We start from the raw sequence: 26,091 nt of genomic DNA, 5'->3' as shown, positions 1-26,091 counted from the left end.
ATTATTTTTATTTTTTTTATTTTTAAATATTTCCCAAACAATGTTTAACATAGCAAGGAAATTTTCACAGTGTGTCTGATAATATTTTTTCTTCTGGAGAATTCTTTTTTTTAAAAAAAAAAAAAACATTTTAAGGCCAAAATTATTAGCCTCTTTAGGCTATTTTTTTCTCTCTATAGTCTATAGAACAAACCATCATTATACAATAACTTGCCTAATTACCCTAACCTGCCTAGTTAACCAAATTAACCTAGTTAAGCTTTTAAATGTCACTTTAAGCTGTATAGAAGTGTCTTGAAAAATATCTAGTCAAATATTATTTACTGTCATCATGGCAAAGATAAAATTACTCAGTTTTTAGAGATGAGTATATAAAACTATTATGTTTAGAAATGTGTTGAAAAAACGTTTTTTATTTGTATTTTCATTTTATTAGAATAATTGTTATATATGTTTATGATATAGTCCAAAATCTTTAAACACATTGACCCAGAGACTGTTTAGATGCATGTCACTGATGAGAAGACGACAAATGTTTATTAATTCATTCATTCATTTTCCTGTCGGCTTAGTCACTTTATCAATCCGAGGAATGAACCGCCAACTTATCCAGCAAGTTTTTACGTAGCGGATGCCCTTCCAGCCGCAATCCATCTCTGGGAAACATCCACACACACACATTCACACACACTCATACACTATGGACAATTTAGCCTACTCAATTCACCTGTACCGCATGTCTTTGGACTATGGGGGAAACCGGAGCACCCGGAGGAAACCCACGCGAAGGCAGGGAGAACATGCAAACTCCACACAGAAACGCCAACTGAGCCGAGGTTCGAACCAGCGACCCAGCGGCCTTCTTGCTGTGTGGCGACAGCACTACCTACTGTGCCACTGCCTCGCTCTGACGAATGTTTACTGTATGATAACTGAAATTGCATCATGACATCAGATTGATGTTGTACCTTAACGTCGTGGGGACACTGCGTTTTGTTTGGAAAAGTAATTTGGGTTGGCATAGGACCCAACGTAAGGGTGACCTCAGTGTCTCACATCCAACCTAAAATCAAGTTGAAAAGACGTCCCTCCTCCACGTCCCGCCATGGTTGAAAAGTAGTACCTAAATGAAAATCCAACCGACGTCCTTTACATCATCAATTGCACGTCTTTTCTACACGGTCCCTGCTAATCGAAATATGTCATCTTCTGGACGTTTGTGCCATATTCTGGTTGTTTAAAAACAAAGGTACAAATGTATATTAATGCACTTTAGGACATGTTGTGCATTTGAGCCGTCCAGCCGCGACCAATTTTGGCCGAGGAGATCACGTTGCAATCGGACCAACCACACACCATTTGTGCCGTCCAAGTGTGACCTCTTTTGGCCGGGAAGAGCACATCGCGGTCCGATTGCAGGGAAAGGACTACAGAATGTTACGTTTACAGACATCCACAAATTACATGTGAATACATCTTTTTTTTTTTTTTTTTTTTTTTTTACAGCGTAATACGCACTACTCGCAACTTACAAATTGTTAGGTGGACATATTTTTGAACTATACACTAATAAAAAAACTATTTAACTGCATGTTTGGAACTGTTTGTAGAATGAAAGTAAAAAAATCATTTGAGGAGATTTTTGATTTCTTCATTTAAGCCAAAAAGTTGAGTTCACTTAAATTTTTAAAGCAACCGGCTGCAAAGAAAGTTTGAGTTTACTAAGCTTCAGTGGTTGAAGTTGTGCCAAATTATTCCATAAAGTTTACTTGACTTAAAACTTTTTTTCAGTCTTCTTTTCAGTCTTTTTTCCTTTTAAGTCAACTTAAATAATAATTTGGCGCAACTTCAACCACTGAAGCTTAATAAACTCAAAATTTATTTGCTGCTGATTGCTTTAAAATTTTAAGTTAGCTTAACTTTTTATTTTTTACATTGTTCTCTTGAGTACTTTTGAAAAGTCTACTTTTTGCTCATACTTAATAAATAATATTCACAACAGATACTTTTACTCTACTTGCACTACATTTTAGGCTAGTAATGATATTTTTACTTAAGTTGGATTTTTAAGTACTCTTTCCTCCACTGTATATATGTATCTTCTTATTTTATAAATGCTTTGACACTATTTGTAACATTTGTCACGCCAATAAAGCAATTAGTGAACTTGATTGAGAGAAAGACAGAGAGAAAGTGATATGTACAGAGTTAAATGTACAGTGTATTCTAATCTTTTATCATTATTTTATTTATTGATGTAAATGAATAATATTATATATTGATTAATAATGATACAATGAATGATCATGATATATTGAATAATAATATGATATATTGAATAAAATTACATATTATTTATATTTTTTATTTAATGGTTATTTGCATATCTTTTTTTTACACTTCTACTATTTACTGTGGTTTCTGTGTTTTATACATGTATGTTCTTTTGTCTTTAATGTAAATTTTATAAATGCTTTGGCTATACATTTATACCATTTGTCATCCTAATAAAACAATTACTGAATTGAATTGAGAGAGAGAGAGAGAGAGGGGGAGAGAGAGAGAGAGAGATTATTATGTCCATTGTCCAATATTAAACACTACCATAAATAATTATACAAATTATTTATATATACAATGAGAACGAGGCATTAAATACTTGTTACAAAATTATTTAAGACACTGCAAACATCCATGGAGTAAATATAATGAGCTCCAGAGAAATTAAATGTGTTAACAAAGTGATGTAAAAATGCACTTGTGTTAGTCTATTTATTTATTATAAATTTATTATAGAAGTTTATTTATTGTTGATGTATAAGTTGTTTTGTTTATGGGACAATAAAAGTGTCCCAACAGGGTCAAAAATGTCAGGTATTTCTATATTACGTAGTGGATACCTGAACCACACACGCAGAGAGAAAAAGAGAGAGAGAGAGAGAGAGAGAGAGAGAGAGAGAGAGAGAGAGAGAGAGAGAGAGAGAGAGACAGAGCGATTCTGTCAAAATACCCACTGTTATTAGGGCGAAGTGCAGGCACATGTGCGCGCATTCGGTCCGAGCCTCATTTAAATAGTAAAGGATAATTAGTTGGGCAAGAAATTCAAGTCGATCCGAATTTGATACACTGACAGGTAACCCAAGCATCTCTCATTGTCCGTCCCATTAGCATATACATATATATATAAGTAGGTGAGCGGATGAGAGACGCTTATCACACAGCCTTACCTCTGCTCCAGATCAGCGCGAGGAGACTCTTCACAGGTCAGATGCTGCTTTCTGCTTAACATCTAACAACTCTTGTTGAATTTATTAGAGTCGCTATGTTTATATGTTTAAATTTTATGTTTAATTCATTTTAAAGCTATTTCTGTAAGAGAGGATTGACTAGAAAGTAGAGTAAATTGCATTGTAGCATTGATCAAGAAGATGCCAAAGTAAATGTTACAGCTAATCTATTATTTTGATGTATTTTACACTTTTTGAATGTTACACACACACACACACACACACACACACACACACACACACACACACACACACACACACACACACACACACACACACACACACACACATCATGTAAAGGAATGTTTTATTCTCTCAACAGTTTGAATATGTCACTTACTTCCATCCTCTCAGCTGACGCCATTGAAAATGCTGTCAAAGACTGCCAAGGTGTGGTAAATATGAATCAAGTGTACTGAATGATGGTATAACAACAATAAATCATGATTATAGTATTAAGACAAACTACTTTTGTCTGACAATATATTCGCCTTTATCTAATGTGGCTTTCTCCAACAGCTCCGGACTCCTTTTGTTACAAAAAGTTCTTCCAGCTTTGTGGCCTGAGCCAGAAAACTCCTCAGGAGGTGAAGGATGTCTTCCGTATCATAGATGAGGATAACAGTGGATTTATCGAGGAGGCTGAGCTCAAGTATGTCATTTCAGCCGGTGCTGAGTTCATCAAAAACGAAGAGATGTGATTTCAGCTTTGCTAATGCTGAAAATATGTAGCCATAGATTATGCTTATGTGATTTCAGGACATCCGAAGCACAGTTTATAAGGATTTAGTTGTTCAGTGTGTGATCAGAGGAGGCACTTCTTAATGCTAAAAACGCCATGCTTATAATAGGCATGCAGGAAATCCGGTGCATAAAGAGAATTGTTGTTTTTAAGCTTTTTACAATATATGTCCATGTCTTACCTGATAATTCCAGAGTTCCATTTAAACTAAGTCCTTTCTGAATGTAATCCATGGAGATGCTGTCATTATGTTTTTTTTTTATGTGATTTATCTGTATTATGTAAGGACGTCAACAGAGCTAGAACACAGGAGATGACATTCACATCACACTTTAGCAGGAATGTGTGAAGGGGATTTTTTATTTATTTTTTTGATCATTTGATTGAAAGAAATGGAAGAAGATTTAAAATGCTGAATCAGGAGAGTGTGTTTTGATGACTGTTGCGCAGCACTTTATTGATCTCATCGATGGATTTGTGTGAATCAGGTTCTTTCTCCAGCGGTTTTTCCCGGGGGCACGAACCCTGACAGAAAAGGAGATTAAGAGCCTCCTCACAGCTGCAGATGATGATAGTGATGGCCGAATTGGAGTAGATGGTAAATGTTTTGCTCTATTTATGTATTTATTTATATTTTATTCATTATTTGAAAATTTCTTTGTGTTTTATGCATTTACTTTTTAGTCTCATTTCATATTTACATCTAATAGTATTCATTTTCCCTGACAATTGAGTGATAATTTTCCATAGCATTTATGTTTGTCCTTTTATGTCCTCTGTTTGATTGTTCAGTTATCTGATTTCTCTTATCATTACTTAGATTAAATAGCTGTCTTAGATCATGGAAACTCTAGGAAAATCTATCACTAGATTATGTAAGAGGATCAAAGATCAGGATCATCTCATATTATTTTAGTTCAATCCCGAGTAACGGTCATGCACACGCTTGACAAAGTCTAAAAGCTGCAGGCAAATGATTGAGAATCAACAACAGTTTAGCATTATTTATTTAAAAAGGGATATAGTTGATAGAAATAACCTCTTTTGCATATGTTGAAACACATAGTTTTTTCCACAGGTTAAATCTATAGTGAAATGTTTCCTTTAGAACGTCTCTGTGAAATCATTACCTAAATTATGCTCTCATTTCTGATGTTTCTCAACAGAGTTCCAGACTATGGTTTCATCCTGAAAGATTCCTCAAGCCCTCGGCTATATGCACCGCAGCCTCTTCTGTCATTTTGCTTTTTACACCTGATTTCTTTTCAAAATAAGAATCAGCACATGAAGTAAACAAATGACTTTTGAATACATGTGTCTGTTCGTTGTTCCACATTCACCTCAAATGACCAATGATAAAACTGTTCAGGGAAAATAAAATAAAGACACTAAACTGTTGCATTTGCCTTGTTTTTGTTTTGTTTTTTTGTTTTTTTTGGATCTGCTTTAGCTTTTTACACTGGAAAAAGTGATGAGTTGATTTCGCTTTTTTTTTTAAAAAGGAGTAAGTTTAATTCTTTTAAAGCCAATAGTTGACTTTACTTAATAAAGTGAGTAAACCCTTTGCCTTGAAATAATTAAGTAATTGTGGATCATTTGAGTTAAGTTTAAAAACAGGTTTACTCTCTTTTTTACAGCAAGTAAAATCACTTTTAAGGCAGTGGGTTTACTCACTTTTTAGGTAAAATAACAAATTGCTTTTTACAATGTATCAGTTCTGTGGTTACTTATTTGTAGCTTTTTTATATCCAGGACAACCATCAGCATGCTACTGTGCATGAGCTTTGAACTCTGTAAGACATTATGTACAGTCTATTGTCTGATCTTTAGCTTTAAGCTATACGTTATTCACCATGCTGTGTATAAATTAAACAAAAAATAGCCATAATAATGCGCCTTTACTTTTACAGTATATGCAAAAAAAAGTTATAGATACACTAAAGTGCTCTAGAAAGTAATAACTGCCACAAAACCATGTAAAACAATTATTCTTCATACCCAGTTAATTTCAGAATGCATATTATATACTTATATTAGATACTTATTTCACATATTTCAGCAAAGATTTTGGATATTAAAAATTGTGATTTTTTAAATGTATATTTATAAATACACAGATTATTCCAAAGTCCACAGATAAAATCCAAAAGAAAGCATGCAACTTGATTTATTTCAGATGGTTAAGATCAGACATATCAGGTGATACCTGATGTTCTCAGGAAATATTTAAAGCAAAATGAGAATAAAAACAGAGTAGATGTGGTCTTTTGTGAATAAAACCAGCTAAGAAATGTCAAATGGTAAAAATTGTATATGTCAGAAAACATCCATATTGGATGCAGCATTTTTTTACATAATCAAAAAAATGTCAGTTCAGGGCACTCAAAAATATTATAGAATAAAATAAAAGTCCTAAATTTACATGGCTTTCACATTGAAAACAATATGCATGTGTACTGATACATTATGGTTAACTTATCTTCATTGGGGTGTCAATATATAAGCACACAGAGTCCATTTAAACAATCAGTTTGTCACACGATAGTCACTTGATCAGTTAAAGCTATCAAGATTATTATTTAGAATTTAAGAAAAAGTTACTATTTAAATTAACAAAGAGGAAAAGTTAATAATGATGAAATAATTTAAACTAAACACCATAACAATATCATAAAACACAATAAAGATTAAAAACTTATCAAGTCAGTAACAGAAAAATTACTGACACCTGGACATTTTTCCTTTCCAGAAAGTCTCTCTCTGTTGAAATCTTTATCCTATCTCCTTTCCTATTGACCTTAATACATTTTCTAGCAGTGTACTATTTCTAGTGTACTATAGGGTTACCATTCTATCTATATAATGTAAAGCCATGTGATATTGAGGTTTGCAAATTCATATAGCATTTTTATATGAAGCTAATCTCAGTTTCCTAAATGGATTTATCTTAAAGAGATCCAGTTGAAGTCAGAATTATTGGCCCCCTTTGAATTCTTTTTTCTTTTTTTAAATATTTCTTAAATTATGTTTAACAGAGCAAGGAAATTTTCACAGTATGTCTAATTATGTTTTTTTCTCTCCTGGAAAAAGTCTTACTTATTTTATTTTGGCAAGAATAAAAGCAGTTTTTAATTTTTTTAAAAAACACTTTAAAATTATTAGCCCCTTTAAGCTATATTATTTTTCGATAGTTTATAGAATAAACCATTGTTATACAATAACTTGCCTAATTAACCTAACCTGCCTAGTTAACCTAATTAACCTAGTTAAGCCTTTAAATTTCACTTTAAGCTGTATAGAAGCGTCTTGAAAAATATCTTGTCAAATATTATTTACTGTCATCATGGCAAAGAGAAAATAAATCAGTTATTAAAAATGAGTTATTAAAACTATTATGTTTAGATATGTGTTGAACAAAATCTTATCTTAGTTAAACAATAATTGGGGGGAAAATAAACAGGGGGTCCTAATATTTAAGGGGGTTTAATAATTCTGACTTCAACTGTAGTTTATCCAAAAATAAAAATTCTGTCATCATTTTACTCACCCTCCAGCGGTTCCAAACCTTCATGAGTTTGTTTGTTGCAACCTCAACCATTGATATCTTTAGTAGGAAAAACAAATACTGTGAAAGTCCATGGTTATCAGTTTTTTTAACATTCCTCCAGATATATTCTTTTGTGTTGATAAGAAGAAAGAAACTGAAACAGGCTTGAAATAAGTTAAGAGTGAGTAAATGAGTACATTTTTAATGACCTGATGTTTGGTCATTCATTCATTTTCTTTTCGGCTTAGTCCCTTTATTAACCTGGGGTCATCACAGTGGAATGAACCACCAACTTATCCAGCATATGTTTTACGCAGCGGATGCTGTTCCACCTGCAATCCATCACTGGGATACATCCAAACACACTCATTCACACACATACACTAAGGCCAATTTTTAAGCACACCCTAATTACCTATAACACATGTCTTTGAACTTGTGGGGTAAACCGAAGCACCTGGAGGTAACCCATGTGAACACGGGGAGAACATGCAAACTCCACACAGAAATGCCAACTGACCCAGCCAGGGCTCAAATCAGCGACCTTCTTGCTGTGAGGCGACAGCGCTACCCAATGACCTGTTGTTACATATACAAATACATTTGTCTTAACCATATTCTCACAATAAACAGAATTCGCACCAAAATCTGATCTCTATTAATATTCTTAGCTTAATCAGATGCTTTATAAATCACAAAATTTTTCTTATAACCTTGTTCTTTAAATCTCTGGATATATTAGGCCTTAAAATCAAAGTCCTCCTTTTCTTTCACAAATTCTTTTTAACCTCTAAAATTGTATAAAAAGGGAAATGTCAACCTTGGGGATGAAAACTACTTAAATAGTTTTATTGCCCCATTCTGACTAATAATGGGGTCTCTTGGTTAATATATATATATATATATATATATATATATATATATATATATATATATATATATATATATATATATATATATATATATATATATATATATATATATATATATATATATATATATATATATATATATTAAAAGCAGCGTGTAAAAAACTGAAATTATGTCTTAACATGTGTCAATAAATCAGTCAGTAGTTTTTATTCAAGTCAAATTTCATTAACTACCCTGTAGTTGTCGCAAGGCTTCTTCAGTATATTGATCTCTGCCCCAAATCACAACAGCCCACTTTTTTACAGTATCACAAGATCAAAGCCAATCTGAAGACTAAACTTCTTCTTTTGAAAGATAATTAAAAGATTTATCTAATCAGGTGCTGAATTGATAGTTTTGAGTGAACTCAGAGTGGTTTGTTTATCGACACCTGGTGTAGATGTGTATATGCTTTCAATGTTAAAACAATGTGAATAAATTATTTTTTTTCTACAATATTTTCGAGTACCTTGATTATTTAAATAAAATATTATATACACCTCAATGTGTGAGTGTTATGATTGCCAGTTGTGTTGATTTGTAGGCGGCTGGAAAGCATTCCCTGTCATTTAGACGAACTGCAAGTCCCATCATGCTCTGCAGTCACACACTGGTTTCAGTTTACCTCCTAATATATACCATTCACACACATCTGTGGCTGAGTCTTGTTTCAACTTTGAAGTTTACAAAGCATTTTACTTGTCATACTAAGTTTTTGACCCTTTATTTGTTTGTTTGTTTTTTGTTTGTTTTTTTTTGCTGTTTTTTGATTGTTGCTTGCCTCAAACCCTTTAGCTGTTTCACTGTTTATTCTTTGGATTATCCGCATAATACTTTCTGGTCCTGTATTGAACCTTGGCTGCCTTGACACTTGATTAAAGCTGCATTTGGATCCCACCCCTGTTGTTACTCTTCTGTTGATGACAACGGGAGACTTTTAATGACGAAACAAAATATTGACATAAGTAATTTAAGTGCATCAAAAATTGTTCCTAGGTCCTCAGAAATATCATAAAACAGCAAATAAACTTGGCTTTTTATTTCAGATCATTTCACTAACTGATATATCAGAGGACTAGTTATGTTCCTAAACTTGTGAGTATCCATAAAAAAGAATACATTTGTGAACAACTTCTATATTTCATGCTATTTCATGCAACATAACGCAAACATCTAGTTCCTTGCAGTGTAAATGGAGACATAATAGCACCTGATATAGCTTTAAATCAAGGCATTTTCCTTGTTCTTTTTGATTCGCAAGCAGTGCATTTGATATTTTTTTTCCTAATCAATAAAGACAGAATATGAGCCATCAAATCCTAGATGTAACCAAAGCCTGAAAAGAAAAGAGTTCACATTCAAAGCAGAGAAAGTAGGTACAAAAGGCACAGACACCGAGAGCAGGTGTAAGTTTCAGTGAAGAGGGCCTCTCAATACTGAATGGCAAGGATATCCCGCTCAGGTTACCGCTCAGCCCATTAGAACAATGGAATTGAAAATGCCGCATCAATCCTGGCTTCTGATTATCCCCTTTCTGCAGTGAAGCCGGAGATCAAAATGAGCCTGGCAAACATGTGCTTTAATGGCATCGGTTCCAGTGAGATAATCCCAGTGTGCATTGCCTAATATGTTGGATTTAACAAACAACTAATGGAGAAGATTACACAGCAATTATACCATGAAGTTTATTCTTCGTGCAGCTGTATGTTTTTAACGTAAAATGGTACGTTTGTTACACTTGCAGGTTTCCATTTTCAAGCCAATATATGTAGCTTAATCAAGACACAATGTAAAAAAATGCTGGTTTTCACACCTTTATGTTGTCCCAATGCAAATCATTTTAGTTTACTTAATTTTTCTTTACAATTTTAAGCTGATTAAACATAAAACAATTTAGTTGTACAAAAAAATAAAAAATAAATTATAAAAACTAAGGAACTGTTATTTCAGGTCATTTAAATAAGTAGTTTGATGAAGCAGCAAATTAATTCTTAATCATAATTGAACATTTACTAATGCATTATTAACATCCAAGTCCATGCTTGTTAACATTAGTTAATGCACCATGAGTTAACATAAACTAACAATGGACTACTGTATTTTCATTAACTAACGTTAACTAACATGAACAAATACAGTAGTAGATGTATTGTTCATTGTTTGTTCATGTTAGTAAATGCATTAATTAACATTAACTAATGAACCTTATTGTAAAGTGTGACCAAAAATGATATATATACTCACTGGCCACTTTATTAGGTACACCTGTCCAACTGCAAATTTCTAATCAGCCCATCACATGGCAGCAACTCAATGCATTTAGGCATGTAGACATAGTCATATACATACATAGATGATCTGTTGTAGTTCAAACCGAGCATCGGCATGGGGATGAAAGGTGATTTAAAAGACTGAATGTGCCATGGTTGTTTGGTGCCAAACGGGCTGATCTGAGTATTTCGGAAACTTCTGAACTTCTGGTGATTTCACGCACAACCATATATAGAGTTTACAAAGAATGGTCCGAAAAAGATAAAATATCCAGTGAGAGGCAGTTCTGTGGGTACAAATCCCTTGTTGATGATGGAGGTCAGAGGAGAATGGCCAGACTGGTTCAAGCTAATAGAAAGAAAACAGTAACTCAAATAACCACTCGTTACAAGGTATGCAGAAGAGCATCTCTGAACACACAACACATCCAACCTTGTGGCGGATGGGCTACAGCAGCAGAAGACCACACCGGGTACCACTGCTGTCAGCTAAGAACAGGAAACTGAGGCTACAATTCAACAGGCTCACCAAAATTGGACAATAGAAGATTGGAAGCCTGGTCTGATGAGTCTCTATTTCAGCTGTAACATTCGGATGGTACGGTCATAATTTGCAGTCAACAACATGAAAGCATGTATCCATCCAGCCTTGTATCAATGGTTGAGGCTGGTGGTGGTGGTATGATGGTGTGGGGGATATTATCTTGGCACACTTTGGGCCCATTAGTACCAATTGAGCATCATCTCAATGCCACAACCTACATGAGTATTGTTGCTGACCGTGTCCATTCCCTTTTGAACACAGTTTACCCATCTTCCAGCAGGATAACGTACCATGTCATTCTGCGTGATGCTATCATGTCAATATGAACCAAAACCTCTGAGGAATATTTTCAGTTTCTTGTTATATTTATGCCTGGAAGGATTAAGGCAGTTCTAAAGATAAAAGGGGTCCAACCTGGTACCTAAAGTGGACAGTGAGTGTATATTTAAGTGCTTGTAAAAAAGCATTGCTGAATAACAACTCTTTTAATCTCAGGGGTAGAATAATAAAAAAAAAAGCTATTTTCTAAGGATAATCATCGATCGCCGCTATGATAAACTTTTGATATAAGCATTAAATGGCTCCTTAACAATATTATATACAGATAACAGCCAAAAAGACATTTTTGACAGTCTGCTTAAGTTAGTTTAAAAAAGTCAGCATTGCTGTTTTACGATAATTCCATGCTTGCAGTGACTTATTTTATAAAATAATTTAACCAGTGAAAAATATTAGCAAATTTCCAAGTGAACACATTTTGGAATTACAAGGAAAAAAGCATATTTGTCCCTTTTAAATTTGTAAATCTGCTGACAAAGATTTTTGCAGTTAACAATCAAAGTGCAACATGTAGATTATTTTATATTCAGCCATGTACAATACCATTTTTGAAGGTATAGTTCACCCGAAAAAAAAAATACTATTCACTCTTTACAAATCTTTGGATATATTCTGAACACAGTGACTAAAATGTCAAAGAACCATATTTTGTTTAGGTATTTAGCAGATGCAAATTATTAAAATTAAATATACTTTAAAAGCATATGAGAAGCAGAACTCTAGAAAATATTTTTTAAAAAGCACAATGTTAACTATTACACATTATGCAAACTGAGACTGTGATTCTCTTCTCTGACACGTAGAAGGTTAATTTATGATAATCTGAAGCAAACTATTCCTTACATCAGTGGACAAAGTCATACATTGGGGTCATGACAATGATCATAGTGTTTTCCAAGAATTTAATGTACAAAGTAACTTTACAAAACTTTACAATTTGAGAATTTTAACTTACACTGTAAACGTCAAGGCAATTCCCAGGAAACTGAGCATGTGTACACAAAATATTTTTTTAAAATCATAATATGCTTTTCATTAATGAATACATTTCCCCCATGAAATGTCAAAGTTTTTACATTAAATCATCAATGGACTAAAAAGGTATATTAGTTTTTGAATCATTCTGATGTTTTTCTCACAGGCAAACTGTTTTTTATCATTTGCAATGGTTTGAAAGTCATTTGAGTGAAATTTAGTTTGAATTGCACATCACAATGAAAATTCTGCCATCATTTACTCATGTACTCTGCCCTTGAGTAGTTCTAAACCAATATGAGTTTTTTGAACACGAACAAAGATATTTTAAAGAATGCTGGAAATTATAGTTACTTAATAACAAATACTATAGATGTCAATATCAGTTTCCAGAATTCATCAGATTTACAAAAAAAAAAAAAAAAAAAAAACTGATGAGACAATTTTTAGGCTAGGAAATTTCACAAGTATAAAGACTGAAAAAAAAAAGAGTATAAAGATTGTGACTCTTCACTGTGTGTTAGCCATTTCCTACTAAATTCTGTCTTTGCTGAAGATGGGAAAGACTTCTTTTGGGTTTTGCTGTGGTAGTGAAAATGATATCTAGGCTGTTGCTGTGCAAAGTAGTTAAAGGCTTTTTTGTTTAAGATTGTCCTCTCTTGCTTTTTCACTTCCTCAATTTCCCTAATATCTCCCTTTCAGCAGGATCATCAGCCTCATCCTCAATTATTCTTCATGCTGTACAAACAAAATTGTTTCTAACTTGGTGCTAAATTACCACTTGTAAATTTACATTTTAGTAGGCGCCTTTATCCAAAAGAACACATACACTGCAATTCTAAAGAAACATGTATGTATTTATTTATTTATTTTCATATATATTTGACTTAGATTTGACAATATTTGACTTAGACCTAATATATATGAGTGTGTGTGTGAGCAAAATCACACCAGTAGCAGTTTGATATGGCTGTATATCGGCACTGGTGGGAGGCATATGTTGGCTCGAGGCCACAGGCCGATTGCCTTAATACCTTCCACCAGTGCCAATATACAGCCATATAGCACTGTTATGAGTGTGATATTGCATTTATACAACAGTTCGACGGCATAATTGTGTGTTTAAAAAAGAAAATCAAACACAGAGAGTCTTAAAAACCCATTTGTACAAGGAACTATACTTTCTTCCACTCCTCATCACTTCTGCAGCTGACGTCAGAACAGCAGAAACTGTTGCTACTTCAACGTTACTTTAGAGCTAGTATTTGAATGATTCTCTAGCATAATGTCTAAATTGACAACAAAACAGTTGATTTTGATCAAATTTTAAGATTATAAGGCTGTACAACTTGCCATCAGTTTACAGAGATTTACAGAATTTACAGTTTACAGAAAAAAGCTAGAGCACACCAAACACTACCAGTTTCTGTAGTATAAAAACAGCAATACAAAATACAAAAGAGAGAGATCGAGTATAGAAGGTCACTTACCTGATTTATAATAAATTTTTTTTCAACTGTAGTTTAAAATTTATGCTGAGAAAATGCTGTTTTTCTCCCATAAGGACTTATTATTCTGTCTCTGTTGCCATCTTGTGGCGGAATGTCAACTGTCACTTTCTTTGGTCTGCTCAGACAGGTTGATGTCAGCCTAAATCCGATGCTCCAAAATGATAAATATTTAAAAATAGGCACTATCCTTCTAAATAAACTGCATAGTTGTTATTTAAACAACTACATTCTCGACAAAAAAAAAAAGCCTCAAAAATTCATTTTGTTGTCCAACAGCTGCAATATTTGTCAAACTGTAGAATGTCCTCTGCAATTCGCTACGGGGTTGCGGGTGGAGTAATACACAAGGGTAATGGGTGAAGAGGTTGGACGAGTGCTGTTATTTGCAGAATATCGCACGACTATCAGCCAAGCACATTCCAGAACCAGACAAAACTGTTGTATAAATAAATAAATAAACAAACAAATAAATAAATAAATGTGTGTACCGTATACAAAACTAACTTTTCTGATTTTGACTGTTATGTAATTACATGCTTTGGAGCGACATTAATAGTGAAAAGCAATATAAATAACTTGAATTTCATTGAATTAAAATAATATTAACGTGTAGTGTGTGTGTAGTGTTTAATGTGATGATATAGGGGGACTACTGCTAACATTTGCAACACTTAGTCTATTGCAAATATTAGTGGTAAAGAAAAAAGACTAACAACTGATTTGCACTTAAAGCACTGGATAGTTTTTTTTTATTACCACTTTGGCCAGTCCGGCCATGAGAGTAACTGACATAATTTACATTTTTGGGTGAACTATCCCCTTAGGAATGACTGAAATGGTACTAGCGTCCTCGTCTTACGAAAGTCTTTGATATTAAAATAAATAAACATATATATTTCAAGACAGAAATTTCCCAATTGATGTTTTTATGAGTTCGCGTGTTCGTATGTTCGTGACTGATATTGAAACGGACCCATGTTCTAACAGCTGATGTAATCTACCCGAGTGGATGTAGCTGTAACACACAGGCGAGTGTCAAGAGCAGGAAGTACATCTTATTCAGTGATCTCAGCTCTGTTTTCCCTCATGAGATAACAAATCAAGACCTTTATTTCTGTTGTCATGGTGTAACAGGTAAGCCTAAACTGTGTGAACAGCCTTTGTAATAGTTGTCGCTTTTAAAATGTCCAAAGGAAGCGTCGGATTATTGCTGCAGCTAACGAGCTAGCCTAGAAGTAAAAGGCTAATTTTTCAGACCACCGTCATTCTCTCCATGGAAAGTGAGATAGTTTTGGTTCCCTTTTTCTGTGTAATTGCCTCAGTTATCAATTTCATTTTCCTAGTTCCCTTATGGGTCACATACATGTTTTTGTGTCTGTTTAACTAGTTTATTTTAGTCTTAAAAAGAAACAAACTTCGTTGTCAGCACAAGTTTATTTGACAAGTAAATATGAAACATGCGGTTTATTCACTTTTCATTAGCCTGTTTACTTAAGTAATGTAACTACATAATTTTAATTCGACTGTAGACTGCTCCAAAAGTACATGTAAAAAATAACATTGTACCTACTTAGCACATAAAGCTAAGTCATTTAGAAAATAGAGGTTTACTTTCTAAACTTCTTGTATTCATGTGATTTTTTTCATGTACATTTATGTGCTTTTTTATTATGTTGACGGCTGTAAATAATTGCTTTTTTTTAGGTAAAAGGCATGAATGCCAAGCTCAATGAAAAAAGAGGGAACCGCTGACACAGACCACACTAATGCTGATGATCAGGTATTTCTTCTGTCATGTTGTCATTTGGATATATACGCCATACAATTTATAAAGAGTGTGTTTACACGTGTGTTAATGATTTGATTTCTATTTTTACCCTATCATTATCTCATTAGCCCAAGAATGGCATCTGGAATGCAAGAGAAACAGTACACACCGTCTTTGCTCAGTTTTTTCATCTATAACCCTAAGTTTGGCCCACGGGAAGGAGAGGCAAGTTTTATTTTTGTTTTGTATAGTGATGTTGTTGTCTTTTTAAATATCATATACATTTTGAGGCCATAGACTAGGCATTGGAGGTATAAGATTGTGATTATGATAACCTTGGGTAAAAATATCACAATTTCATGGTATTGTGATTACTGCTTTAAAATAAGTTCCTTTTGAATGTCTGGGTAAAACATAAAAACATTTTGTATTTTATTTTAAGAAACTTTTAAAATATTTTGGAACAGTAAGCATGCCAGGCTGAATAATGAAAATGAATCATGACATTAACTTCTGCTCTCTTCATTAGTTTCAAAAACACAGATTTTTTGAAAAGCCGTGTTTGGTGTTTCTTTCTGCTGGAGTCACTGTTGTCCTAAAAAAACATAAAACAAAACGTAAAAACAAACTTGCATAAACACTGTAGGAATGGTATAACAAACATTTTTGGCAGTTTTCAAACCTTGACTTTTCCAAACCACGGTATACCTTGAAAACGGTTGTCGTCCCATGCCTACCAACCATAGACTGCTGACAAGTGTAATTCTCTCTAGTCATGGGAAAACTAAATAATACTATTGACAATATTGCATCTCTCTCAAATAAATGATGCAATACAAACATTAAATGCATTTAAAATAAAAAGTTTATATGAGGACTTTGTGTACTTTTTAAACCAAAGTTCAAAGGTTAAAATAATCCCATTAACAAAATTATTAATTGACACACATGAAATTACTTGCCATAAATCATTTGCCAAGTGCATATGTGAAAATGGAGACACAACTAACGTAGACTAACCATGTTCCGTACACTCCTCCATTATTGAAAGCCAGATAAGCATGTTTGTGTGATCATTCTCTGGGTGCATACCTGTTGCACAATCCAAATTTTGATTGATGTCTTTTAGACCAGTAGTTTTTGGAAAGTATCGCCAAAAGTACCGCCTATGCAGGTGTACGGAAGATGGTAGGTATTAATGGTGTTTCGTGCACGATTAATATAGTGTTCTGTACAGGTCGCATAACTCCAATTCTCCTATAAAAATGGACTTTGTTTTAAATTTGATTAAAATCCAATTACAGAATATAGTATTATTGTGTTTTTACCTGAAGTTAATGTTATTTTAATAACTTTTTATGAAAACCTTACACTCATTAAAATTTTATATTATGTTTATTTTTTTAATTAAAAATATTAAAACATTAAATTCATACTAACTTAACGGACCTTTTATGAATATAAACATCATTTCTGCACAAAGATTATCCAATTAGAGATAGCATCCTGTCTCTCAGGAGAGTTGGGCCTTGCGCCCATCATCACACACAACTGACGTTTAAATATCCCCATTTCAAAGCATTTATTCAACAAAAAATCATCTGTTTAACAGATAATAACATGATATTCGTTTAATAATGACTGTAGTACTGTGTGATGCATAAATTAAATGCAAATGCATATTGTTATTGCTCATAAATGTCTCCATTCCAATGCGTCACTTCCCTTTAGCTTGCCCACTGTCTATTTTCAAGTGCATTAGGTGGATGTAGCAAACTGACTGAATTTTCTCGGAAATATATGGTAGCAGGGTCTCTGTTGTGCGCTGGGGTGAAAGAATGAGAAATAAAGATTACACAAATTTAATTTATCTTTATTTATTTATGTAGTGTGTCTACAATGTAGATTGTCTCAAAGCAGCTTAACATGGAAGTTCTTGTGAAATAAAACTGTCAGTCCACTGTGTCAACTCATCTGGGCTTGCTAATGACCTGAAAGGGGAACAAATGGAGGTGTATTGTTTATTATATGTTAATCAGATGTTTATAGAGCTGTTGTTGTCTCTTGTAGGAGGAAAAGAAAATTTTGTTTTACCACCCCATTGAAATAGAGAAGAACGAGAAGATTCGCAATGTTGGACTCTGTGAGGCCATTGTTCAGTTCACCAGGTTAGCACTCTGCTAATGATGGGATCAAGAGCAATGAAAAAACTTTATTAAAAAAAGCATTATTAACACAGATTTTCCTCATTTTCAGAACATTCTGTCCAACAAAACCAGCCAAATCCCTTCATACTCAGAAGAACAGACAGTTTTTCCATGAGCCAGAGGAAAATTACTGGATGGTCATGGTATAACTGTGCATCAGTGATGTTTTGGAGAGAATTAGTCACAATTTAAAAGCCAAACAAAGAAGATTGAATAGAATTAAATCTAAGTAGTCTGGCAGGATGTGACTGAAGTACAGTGCACAAGATATATAAGTACACCCCTCACAAATATATGTTTTAAATTCATTTAATTATTAGGAAGCTATACAAATGTAATATTGGTGCATATATTTTAGATATGTAATTTTGATTGTATTTGTTTTTGCAATATTTTGCTTGAATTTAACTGTATTATCTTTCAATTTCTAAATATGCTTAGTGAGTAAAATATTATTTTAATAAATATATCTGTTTAATAAATTTATTTTGTTTAAATGAACCAAAATACATTGCCTATATTCACTAAGAAATGGATACAAATATTCATTTTCAAAATGAGGTGTACTCAGTTATGCTGAGCACTGTATGTATTAAGCACTTTGAATTCTTTTTTCAAGGTTGTTCGGAATCCAATGGTTGAAAAACCCAACAAAGATGGCAAACCACCCACTGTAGAATATCAAGAGGAAGAGATTATTGTAAGTATGTTGGAGGGTCATTTTTAAATGTAATATTTTTATTCCACAATGTTTTATAAAATTACTCAAAATGACTTTAAAATGATTTTTATTTGTTTATTTGGCAGTCTGAGATTTATTGTAATTACTTATCATAACTAGTATTTAAAAAAATCCCAATCCCAAATAAAAAAAAGTTTACTACAATAAAAACATAGAATGGAAGCACCAAATTAGTATGAAATTATTATTTTAGATATTATTATTATTATTATTATTATTATTATTATATGGAGTAAAGGGCATGCAAATTTGTTGTGTATCCGTACCAGCATAATTGGACAATATCATTTGTTTTTTATCTTAATTGAATGGCTAAATAAATTCTAATATTTGTAATATTTTAGATAATAATAATTCATTTCAAAATATTAATGGGTTTTCAGTATTGATAATTAATAAAAGATTAAAAAAATGTATTCATTACAAATTAGTTCTTAAAATCAGTAAATTATTAGCAAAATTTAATATATAAAACTGAAAATTCAGCTTTGCCACAACAGAAATATAAATGAAATGCCGCTACAGAAATATTTAATAAATAAATACATCAGTGTGATCAAAATAGATATTGATATGGGTATTTTCTATTCTAATAATATTCCAGTAATACTGTTTCACTGAATATTAATAAAAACAGCCTGAAATTAAAACGCTACACAAAATGTAGTCTGAGTCTTCCTGTTGTTTGGGTTTTAGGATTCAGTTTATGGGTCTGTACTACAGCAGTGCTACAGCATGTATAAGGTAAACACTCATGACTCTGTTATTTATCCGTTCATCATTCACATTGATTTCCACACAGAAAACATCTGATGTTTCTAACAGTTATTTTTGTTGTGGTTGATGATCTTTAGCTCTTCAACGGGACGTTCAGCAGGGCGTTTGAGGCTGGTGGAGTGGAACTGCTTACCCAAAAGCTCGAAAAGTTCTTTTACAGGGTAAATAAAGTATTAATTAAGTGAACTCTATCCTTCAATCAGATAAAAAGGTAGACACTATATACCTTTGCTCTGTGAAGTGTGTTCAGATGTGTCTTAAAAGCAACATACATGTGTTTATGCTTTAAAGATTGTTTTATTAGTATTATAATATTAGCCTTTATTGTGAGATATTTAGAGAATTTTACTTCTAATTTTATCTTTTTAGATAAATTTAAACAGTGAAGCAAAGAGAACAATCTCCTCCAGTGTTTCAGATGTGAGATGCTAGTTTTTCTGGTGACGTTAGAGGCCTGACAATCTCATTTGTCTGTGTTTGTCTTATTGGTTCTTCGGTTCAGATTTCTTTGCTGAGGGCATCATGCTTACTCACCTGTCTGAATAATTCAGTTTGGGTCAAGGGAAACCCTTGGCGTCACCCCCTCCCTAACCCGAGATCTGCCCTCAAGCTCTCAGTGAAAGTGCAATTTGTGCCTTCGGTTAAATGTCACTGACTGCTGTGCAAAGTCACACCAGGTCTGCAACCCAGCTGTCAAATTACATTTACGTCAGCCTTATCAGGGATGCTTTGGTAATTTCATCCATGTTTGCCGTCATAGTGTTGTTCCGGACTTTCTTCAGAAACAGATTTTCAGTCCTGGTATTATACCGGTCTTATCTGTAGCGTTTTGTATGTGTGTCCTGCTTTATTATACGATAACTATTATGGAAATATATATTACTAGTAGAGTTGCAATGATCAACTGGCCAAGATGGAGTCAGACGTTTTTGTTTTTGTTGTTTTTTTGCATGATACACTTGACCAGTGAATGGTCTGTCCATATTGTTAGCATCAGCCCGATCCATGTCTTTACAGATAATCTCAGTTATAGTTTTTGGAAAAATCTGAATTGACAATAATCTGCATGGGCAAGTCATACTTCCTCCCCAAAAAACAGAAGTCAGCCAAGAAAATTGCAATCTGTGCATTTCTAATTACTCAGTAATGAGGTATTATTGTAAAATAAATGTGACAATGCTTAATTCAAAATTAGTTTTATCATAGTGTTGTGTATCTGTGTATATTTTATTAATAGTTTGAATGATTTCTCTTTTGTTTTTTGGTAGTTTCATTTTAAAATTTGCCGTTCTTGTTTTACTTTTATAGATTTGTTATTTGTCATTTTGTTGCTTCTCCACTGTAAAAATATCTTATTAATTAACAGTTTTCCATATATTGTGATTCATGTTTTAATATTTATGCTTTTGAATCTCATTATGAGACCTTAATCTTGCTTCTGACAACTTTTATCCTTGAAAAGTTGCATATACTGACTTTTATGAACATTTATAATAGTTTAAAGTGATATATTCTCTGTGTTTGTGTTGTATGTTACTGTGCAAAAACCTTGTAATAAGCTGCCAGAACTTTTTCTGTTATTTTACAGGCTTATTTCTCTTTAGCCCAGTTTCCCCAAACAGGGCTTAGATTAAGCCAGGACTAAGGCTTAGTTAAATTAGGCTATTTAAGCCACATTTATAAAAATGGCCTTAGAAAAATTTATTACTGGTGTGCACCTGGAAACAAAAAAAAGACACTGATGTATTTTAAGACATCTCACTGCAAGTTATTTTGAGTTGAGACAGCTCAGACATGCAATTTAACTTGACTAGCCTTAAACCTTGTTTGTGAAACCGGGGGTATATGTTATTTCTTATACATTATATTATTTCAAAATACCTTAATGTCAATAAAAGTCACTTTGTTAAACTGTAGAGTTGAATTTTTAACATCAGAAGTTCACAACCATAAATGCACAGAAAACACAAAATATGGAAACTGCAAATTAACAGATATTTTTTACGGTTTAGTTTAAATTGATTAATTAATTAATTTATTGTAAGTTTAAGTTAAGGCAGGTGTACACGGTGCAAGTCCTGATGGTCTGACAATTGTATGTCCATGCAAACTTGACAAACTTGATTTGGGTTTATGTAAAAATCATTTAGATCCAAAACAATTTGCATGAAATTTTGCACCAAAAGGAAGCTTTCAGAGCCTCACTTTTTCACTCTCTTGCCCCCCCCCCCCCCCCCTCTCTCTCTCTCGTGCACTTTCACTCTCTCTCTTTCTCTCTCTTTCCCTCTCTCAAATTTATTCAATTTGCTCTATTGACACGACTTTGTTTTTTTTTATTGAACTTACCAAAGCATTTTACCTGTGTGAAATATAAGTAATATACATACAGTACATTATCATATTAATAAAATGTACAATAAAGGACACAAAAAGGAATCAAAACAGACAATACTTCTAAAACTAATTGTATTATAATTATAAATAGTTTTGATTATTCAATGAAGACAAATTAATTCAGTGGATTCGGTGCGATTCTATTTGGATTCGGTGGATTCTATTTTAGTTTTATGGTTTAAGTTAAACTACAGTTCTCTCTTCTGTCTTAGTATCTGCAGACGCTTCATCTCCAGTCATGTGACCTGCTGGATGTGTTCGGAGGAATCAGTTTTTTCCCTCTGGACAAGATGACCTATCTGAAGATCCAGTCCTTTGTCAATAGAGTAGAAGAAAGCCTGAGTTTGGTCAAATACACAGCCTTCCTATACAACGACCAGCTGATCTGGTAATTGTCAATCTATTCCTTCTTTTCACAATTGTTCTAAATGAAACTAAAATCATGTAATTATTTGTTTAACTTTATTATGTATGTGTATACAGTCAAAGTCAAAATGATTAGCCCTCCTGTGAATTTTCCAAATATTTCCCAAATGATGTTTAACAGAGCAAGGAATTTTTCTCAGTATTTCCTATAACATGTTTTTTTCTGGACAAAGACTTATTTGTTTTATTTGGGCTCGAATAAAAGCAGTTTTTAATTAATAAAAAAAAATACATTATTATCCCTCTTTAGCAAACATTGTTATACAATGACTTGTCTAATTGTCAGGGCCACCCAGAATCTGTGAACATTTTTTACTATTTCTGCTCAGAATTTTGTTAAAAATTTGCAGATTTATGCGGAAAGATTTTGGGAGTATCATAACTAAAACCTTAATATATGAAATAAATAGAAAAAAAACCTTCTTAACCTTTTATACCTTTTTTATTTAATGTTTACAATGCAAGTTTAATTGCATCCACTTTATTTGGTAAAGCAAGTCTTTCATATGACATATCTACTAAATGACAACATTTTTATATTAGTCAGTAAGAACACTAAAATTTATTTAAAAAATTAATAAATATAAATTTACACACATTTACACAAGTAAATAAATAGAATTAACGATGGGCTAAAAATTCTGCGGAGATTTCGTGTGGCCCTGCTAATTACCCAAACTTGCATTGTTACCCTAATTAACCTAGTTAAGTTGAATGTTTCTTAACCATTTAACTGCCTGCTGTACCATATTGGTTAACAATATTTAGACTGTTTTAAATAATGACTGTTAAAATCAATTAAAGAATGACTGTTTTAAATAATGGCTTACACACACAGCATTCTTGGTTTACAAAAAAATCCAACAAACTACACTTGATTTTGGTTTTATTGTTAAAGAAAACATGTTAAATAAGAATCTGAAAAATAAAGATGATTTAATATTCAAAAATGTTTTATTTTGATTGTTTTTTTAAATAAATTGGTCTTACACTTCATATTTTCCAATTTTTCATATATGAATTAAGTTTGGTACTTTTACAATGAACCGACATATCAACCTTTTGGTAGAGTCTTATATTTTAGAAATTATTGGATGTTAAAAAAATGCATTGAGCGTGTTTAATAGCGACATTAATAGTTAAGAAATGCAATCCAAACATTTTTTTCTTGGTGGGGTAGTTAAAGAGTTAAGCCCAATACTAGTATTTTAAAAAAACATCTAGTAAAATATAATGTACTGTCATCATAGCAAAGACAAAAAAAAAAGAAATCAGTTATAAGAAATGTGTGTGTTAATGTGTTAAAAAAAACTTCTTTCTGTTAAAGAGAAAGTATGGTTATAAATATACTGGAGGGCTATTAATTCTGTCTTCAATTGTTTACATTCCTCCTTTGGTCTGCAAAAAAAATCTATTTGGCAGATCGTTCATTAATATTTTCAGAATGTCATGAAAAAATGTCAAAGAAACCATACTTTAATGTCCATATTAAAATGACACTTTTAATAGATTCTAATGGTGGCCTGTAGCTATATATTGTTGTAACGAAGCTGCACAATTCTGGTTAAATTGAAAATAGAATTTTTTTTAAAACACAAAGTTGGATGAGCAACTAAACAGAGCTTCTGTTAAAAAAAGGGTTAATTAACCTGTTCACAAATATCTGAATGGACGTTTGTCAAAAATGTCAATGTATTGATTCAAAAAACATAAGTTTGAGTAATTTATTGACAGATTTAAAGACTAAACCAGATCATACACCAGACAAAAAGTGCTGGGCCGCTCCACATCTATAAAAACTCCACAATATCATACATTGGTCGCCCACATTCTGTACACAGTCATATTTGTTATTAATGCAAGACTACCGACTGTGTTCTGTGACATGGCAAAAATTGCCATGCTAAAATTGCATACTTCTCAAGTAGTAGGCACTACTTTTGAATTTTTATTTACTTCCTGACTGTAATATAAGTATGTTCTATGTAATAGGAATATGAGTATTATGGAATTCAGAAGTACTGCATTTGTCATTTATCATTGTCATGACCTACCCATATTAGTTGAGCTGCTGCTCTCCCATTCATAAATTCTCTCATGCAGACAGACTGTAGTGCCTATTGGATGTGCAGAAAGTACTATGTCAAACAGGTATTTCTCACATACAGTTTTAGTGATATCGCAATATATGAATACTCAATAGTCACATCGCAGGATGTGCAGTATGAAGTTGGGATTATAGTTAACCAAGTACAACAGATCCGAACACCTGAGAGCTTTGGAATTATCTCAGTTTAACTATAATAAAGTAAAACTTTATCAGTTGCTTGTGTTTTAAAGGCCTGTGTAAACAAGCATTTTAAAGCATTTTGGTTTAAAGCATTTTGGCACAAGTTAGTAATTAGTACGTTTAAAGCTTTAGCAAAGTTTGATTTTATTAAATCTTTTACACGAAGAAGAATATACAGCTTTATTATATATTTGATTTTTATTTCTGGAGCTGAATAGTTAGACTCCTTCATTTGTATATTTGCTCTACTTTATTTATCTTTGCTTGTAATTTGTTGATTATGTTTTATGCACTCCCCTTTAAAATCATCCCAATCAAAAAATATAAATTAATTATCTTGTGAAAAATTGCAATATAAATCACAGAAAGTGGAAATATGCCAATATACTTTTTCCAAAATTGTGCATTCCTACTGTTTTTCACATACTGTTGGAAAGTATGTTATGTTGGGTGCACCTTTAGCCTTTTTAATTATTGATGAATTAGCAATTTTGAATGAGTGGCAAATATTTTTTTCACAAAGATTACAGAAAGGGGCTTTTTAATTATTATTTTATTTTACTATTATTATTTTTTTATACAATTTTTCAAAATGGAGCACTATACTAGCATTTAAACTAACTTAAAGGTGCAGTAGGTAATCTGCCAAAATGCTAACCAGCTAGCATTATATCTTCGAAACACAGTTCCACCCCTGCTGTCCAAAGCTACACCTCCTGAAACATGAATGCGGGCATGACAGCAGTTAACCCACTAGTGCATGTCATTCGCCAGTTAGAAATGTAGTAGTAGTTGGCCGGCAGCATGCAAGGATTACACATTACTAAGCAATACTTGCATCCTATTTTAGAGCAAATATTTAGAGTAGCATGGTAGACAATATAGGGAGCGCGTCACAGGTTGAGATTGTTCAAAAATGAGCCAATGTGATGCGTGACTAAAATACTTTTAAAACATAGCATTGCCTGTCTAACAGAAATGCATCAGCCATGGTGTCATCCTTCCTCCAGCTTGCAAAAGTAACTCCCAACATTGATTCAGGATTTTTAAAAGATTTGATTCTGCATTTGATTTTACAGCTGTTATCTCATGTGTCTCGTATGCACATGAACCTGCGGCGCGAATCTACTGGAGCATGCGCTAATGGCGAATCTGCGTGAACAGAGAAGCACAGAAGCATTCAAATCTTCATTTTGGGCTACTTATCAGAATTATAGGAGATGTCTGCCCAACAATGTTTAATTGGATGAAATTTTTTTTCAGTCTTATTCCTTACCCAGAATATAAAAATACATATAAATAGATTTGGATCATTTACTTTAGTCATTACTGTTGGAATGGGAAGAGACTTTTAACCAGC

General features: G+C 32.8%; 2 protein-coding genes and 1 long non-coding RNA gene across 6 annotated transcripts in view; 2 read left to right on the top strand and 1 right to left on the bottom strand.

Annotated features, from left to right (window-relative positions):
* The window catches only part of ccz1 (CCZ1 vacuolar protein trafficking and biogenesis associated), a 171,492-nt gene that overhangs the window by 123,913 nt on the left and 21,488 nt on the right, over window positions 1–26,091 (top strand). Inside the window, exons 1-9 of one of the 4 annotated variants that reach the window (XR_015503314.1) lie at window positions 15,147–15,261; window positions 15,832–15,907; window positions 16,024–16,120; window positions 17,966–18,063; window positions 18,152–18,245; window positions 18,722–18,802; window positions 19,541–19,588; window positions 19,699–19,782; window positions 22,228–22,403. Coding sequence is in view for 2 of the 4 variants with exons in the window: in XM_087274737.1 (XP_087130863.1) it covers window positions 15,894–15,907; window positions 16,024–16,120; window positions 17,966–18,063; window positions 18,152–18,245; window positions 18,722–18,802; window positions 19,541–19,588; window positions 19,699–19,782; window positions 22,228–22,403 (692 nt within the window). In the remaining 2 variants the exon portion in view is untranslated. 4 annotated transcript variants of the gene reach the window in all.
* On the top strand, window positions 3,209–5,427 carry pvalb9 (parvalbumin 9). The gene is given in 5 exon segments (NM_182938.2): window positions 3,209–3,263; window positions 3,610–3,677; window positions 3,807–3,939; window positions 4,518–4,627; window positions 5,196–5,427. Coding segments are annotated over 4 exon segments (330 nt in total). The 5' UTR covers window positions 3,209–3,263; window positions 3,610–3,616; the 3' UTR covers window positions 5,222–5,427.
* On the bottom strand, window positions 5,269–7,544 carry LOC147834445 (uncharacterized). The gene is made up of 2 exons (XR_015504016.1): window positions 5,700–7,544; window positions 5,269–5,570 (listed from the first exon to the last, which is right to left on the bottom strand). It is a non-coding gene; the product is annotated as an uncharacterized LOC147834445 (long non-coding RNA).

This window comes from Danio rerio, chromosome 12, assembly GCF_052040795.2.
Source record: "Danio rerio strain M-AB ecotype USA chromosome 12, GRCz13ab, whole genome shotgun sequence".
NCBI lineage: Eukaryota > Metazoa > Chordata > Actinopteri > Cypriniformes > Danionidae > Danio > Danio rerio.
This window is presented reverse-complemented; position numbering and strand designations above follow the sequence as displayed.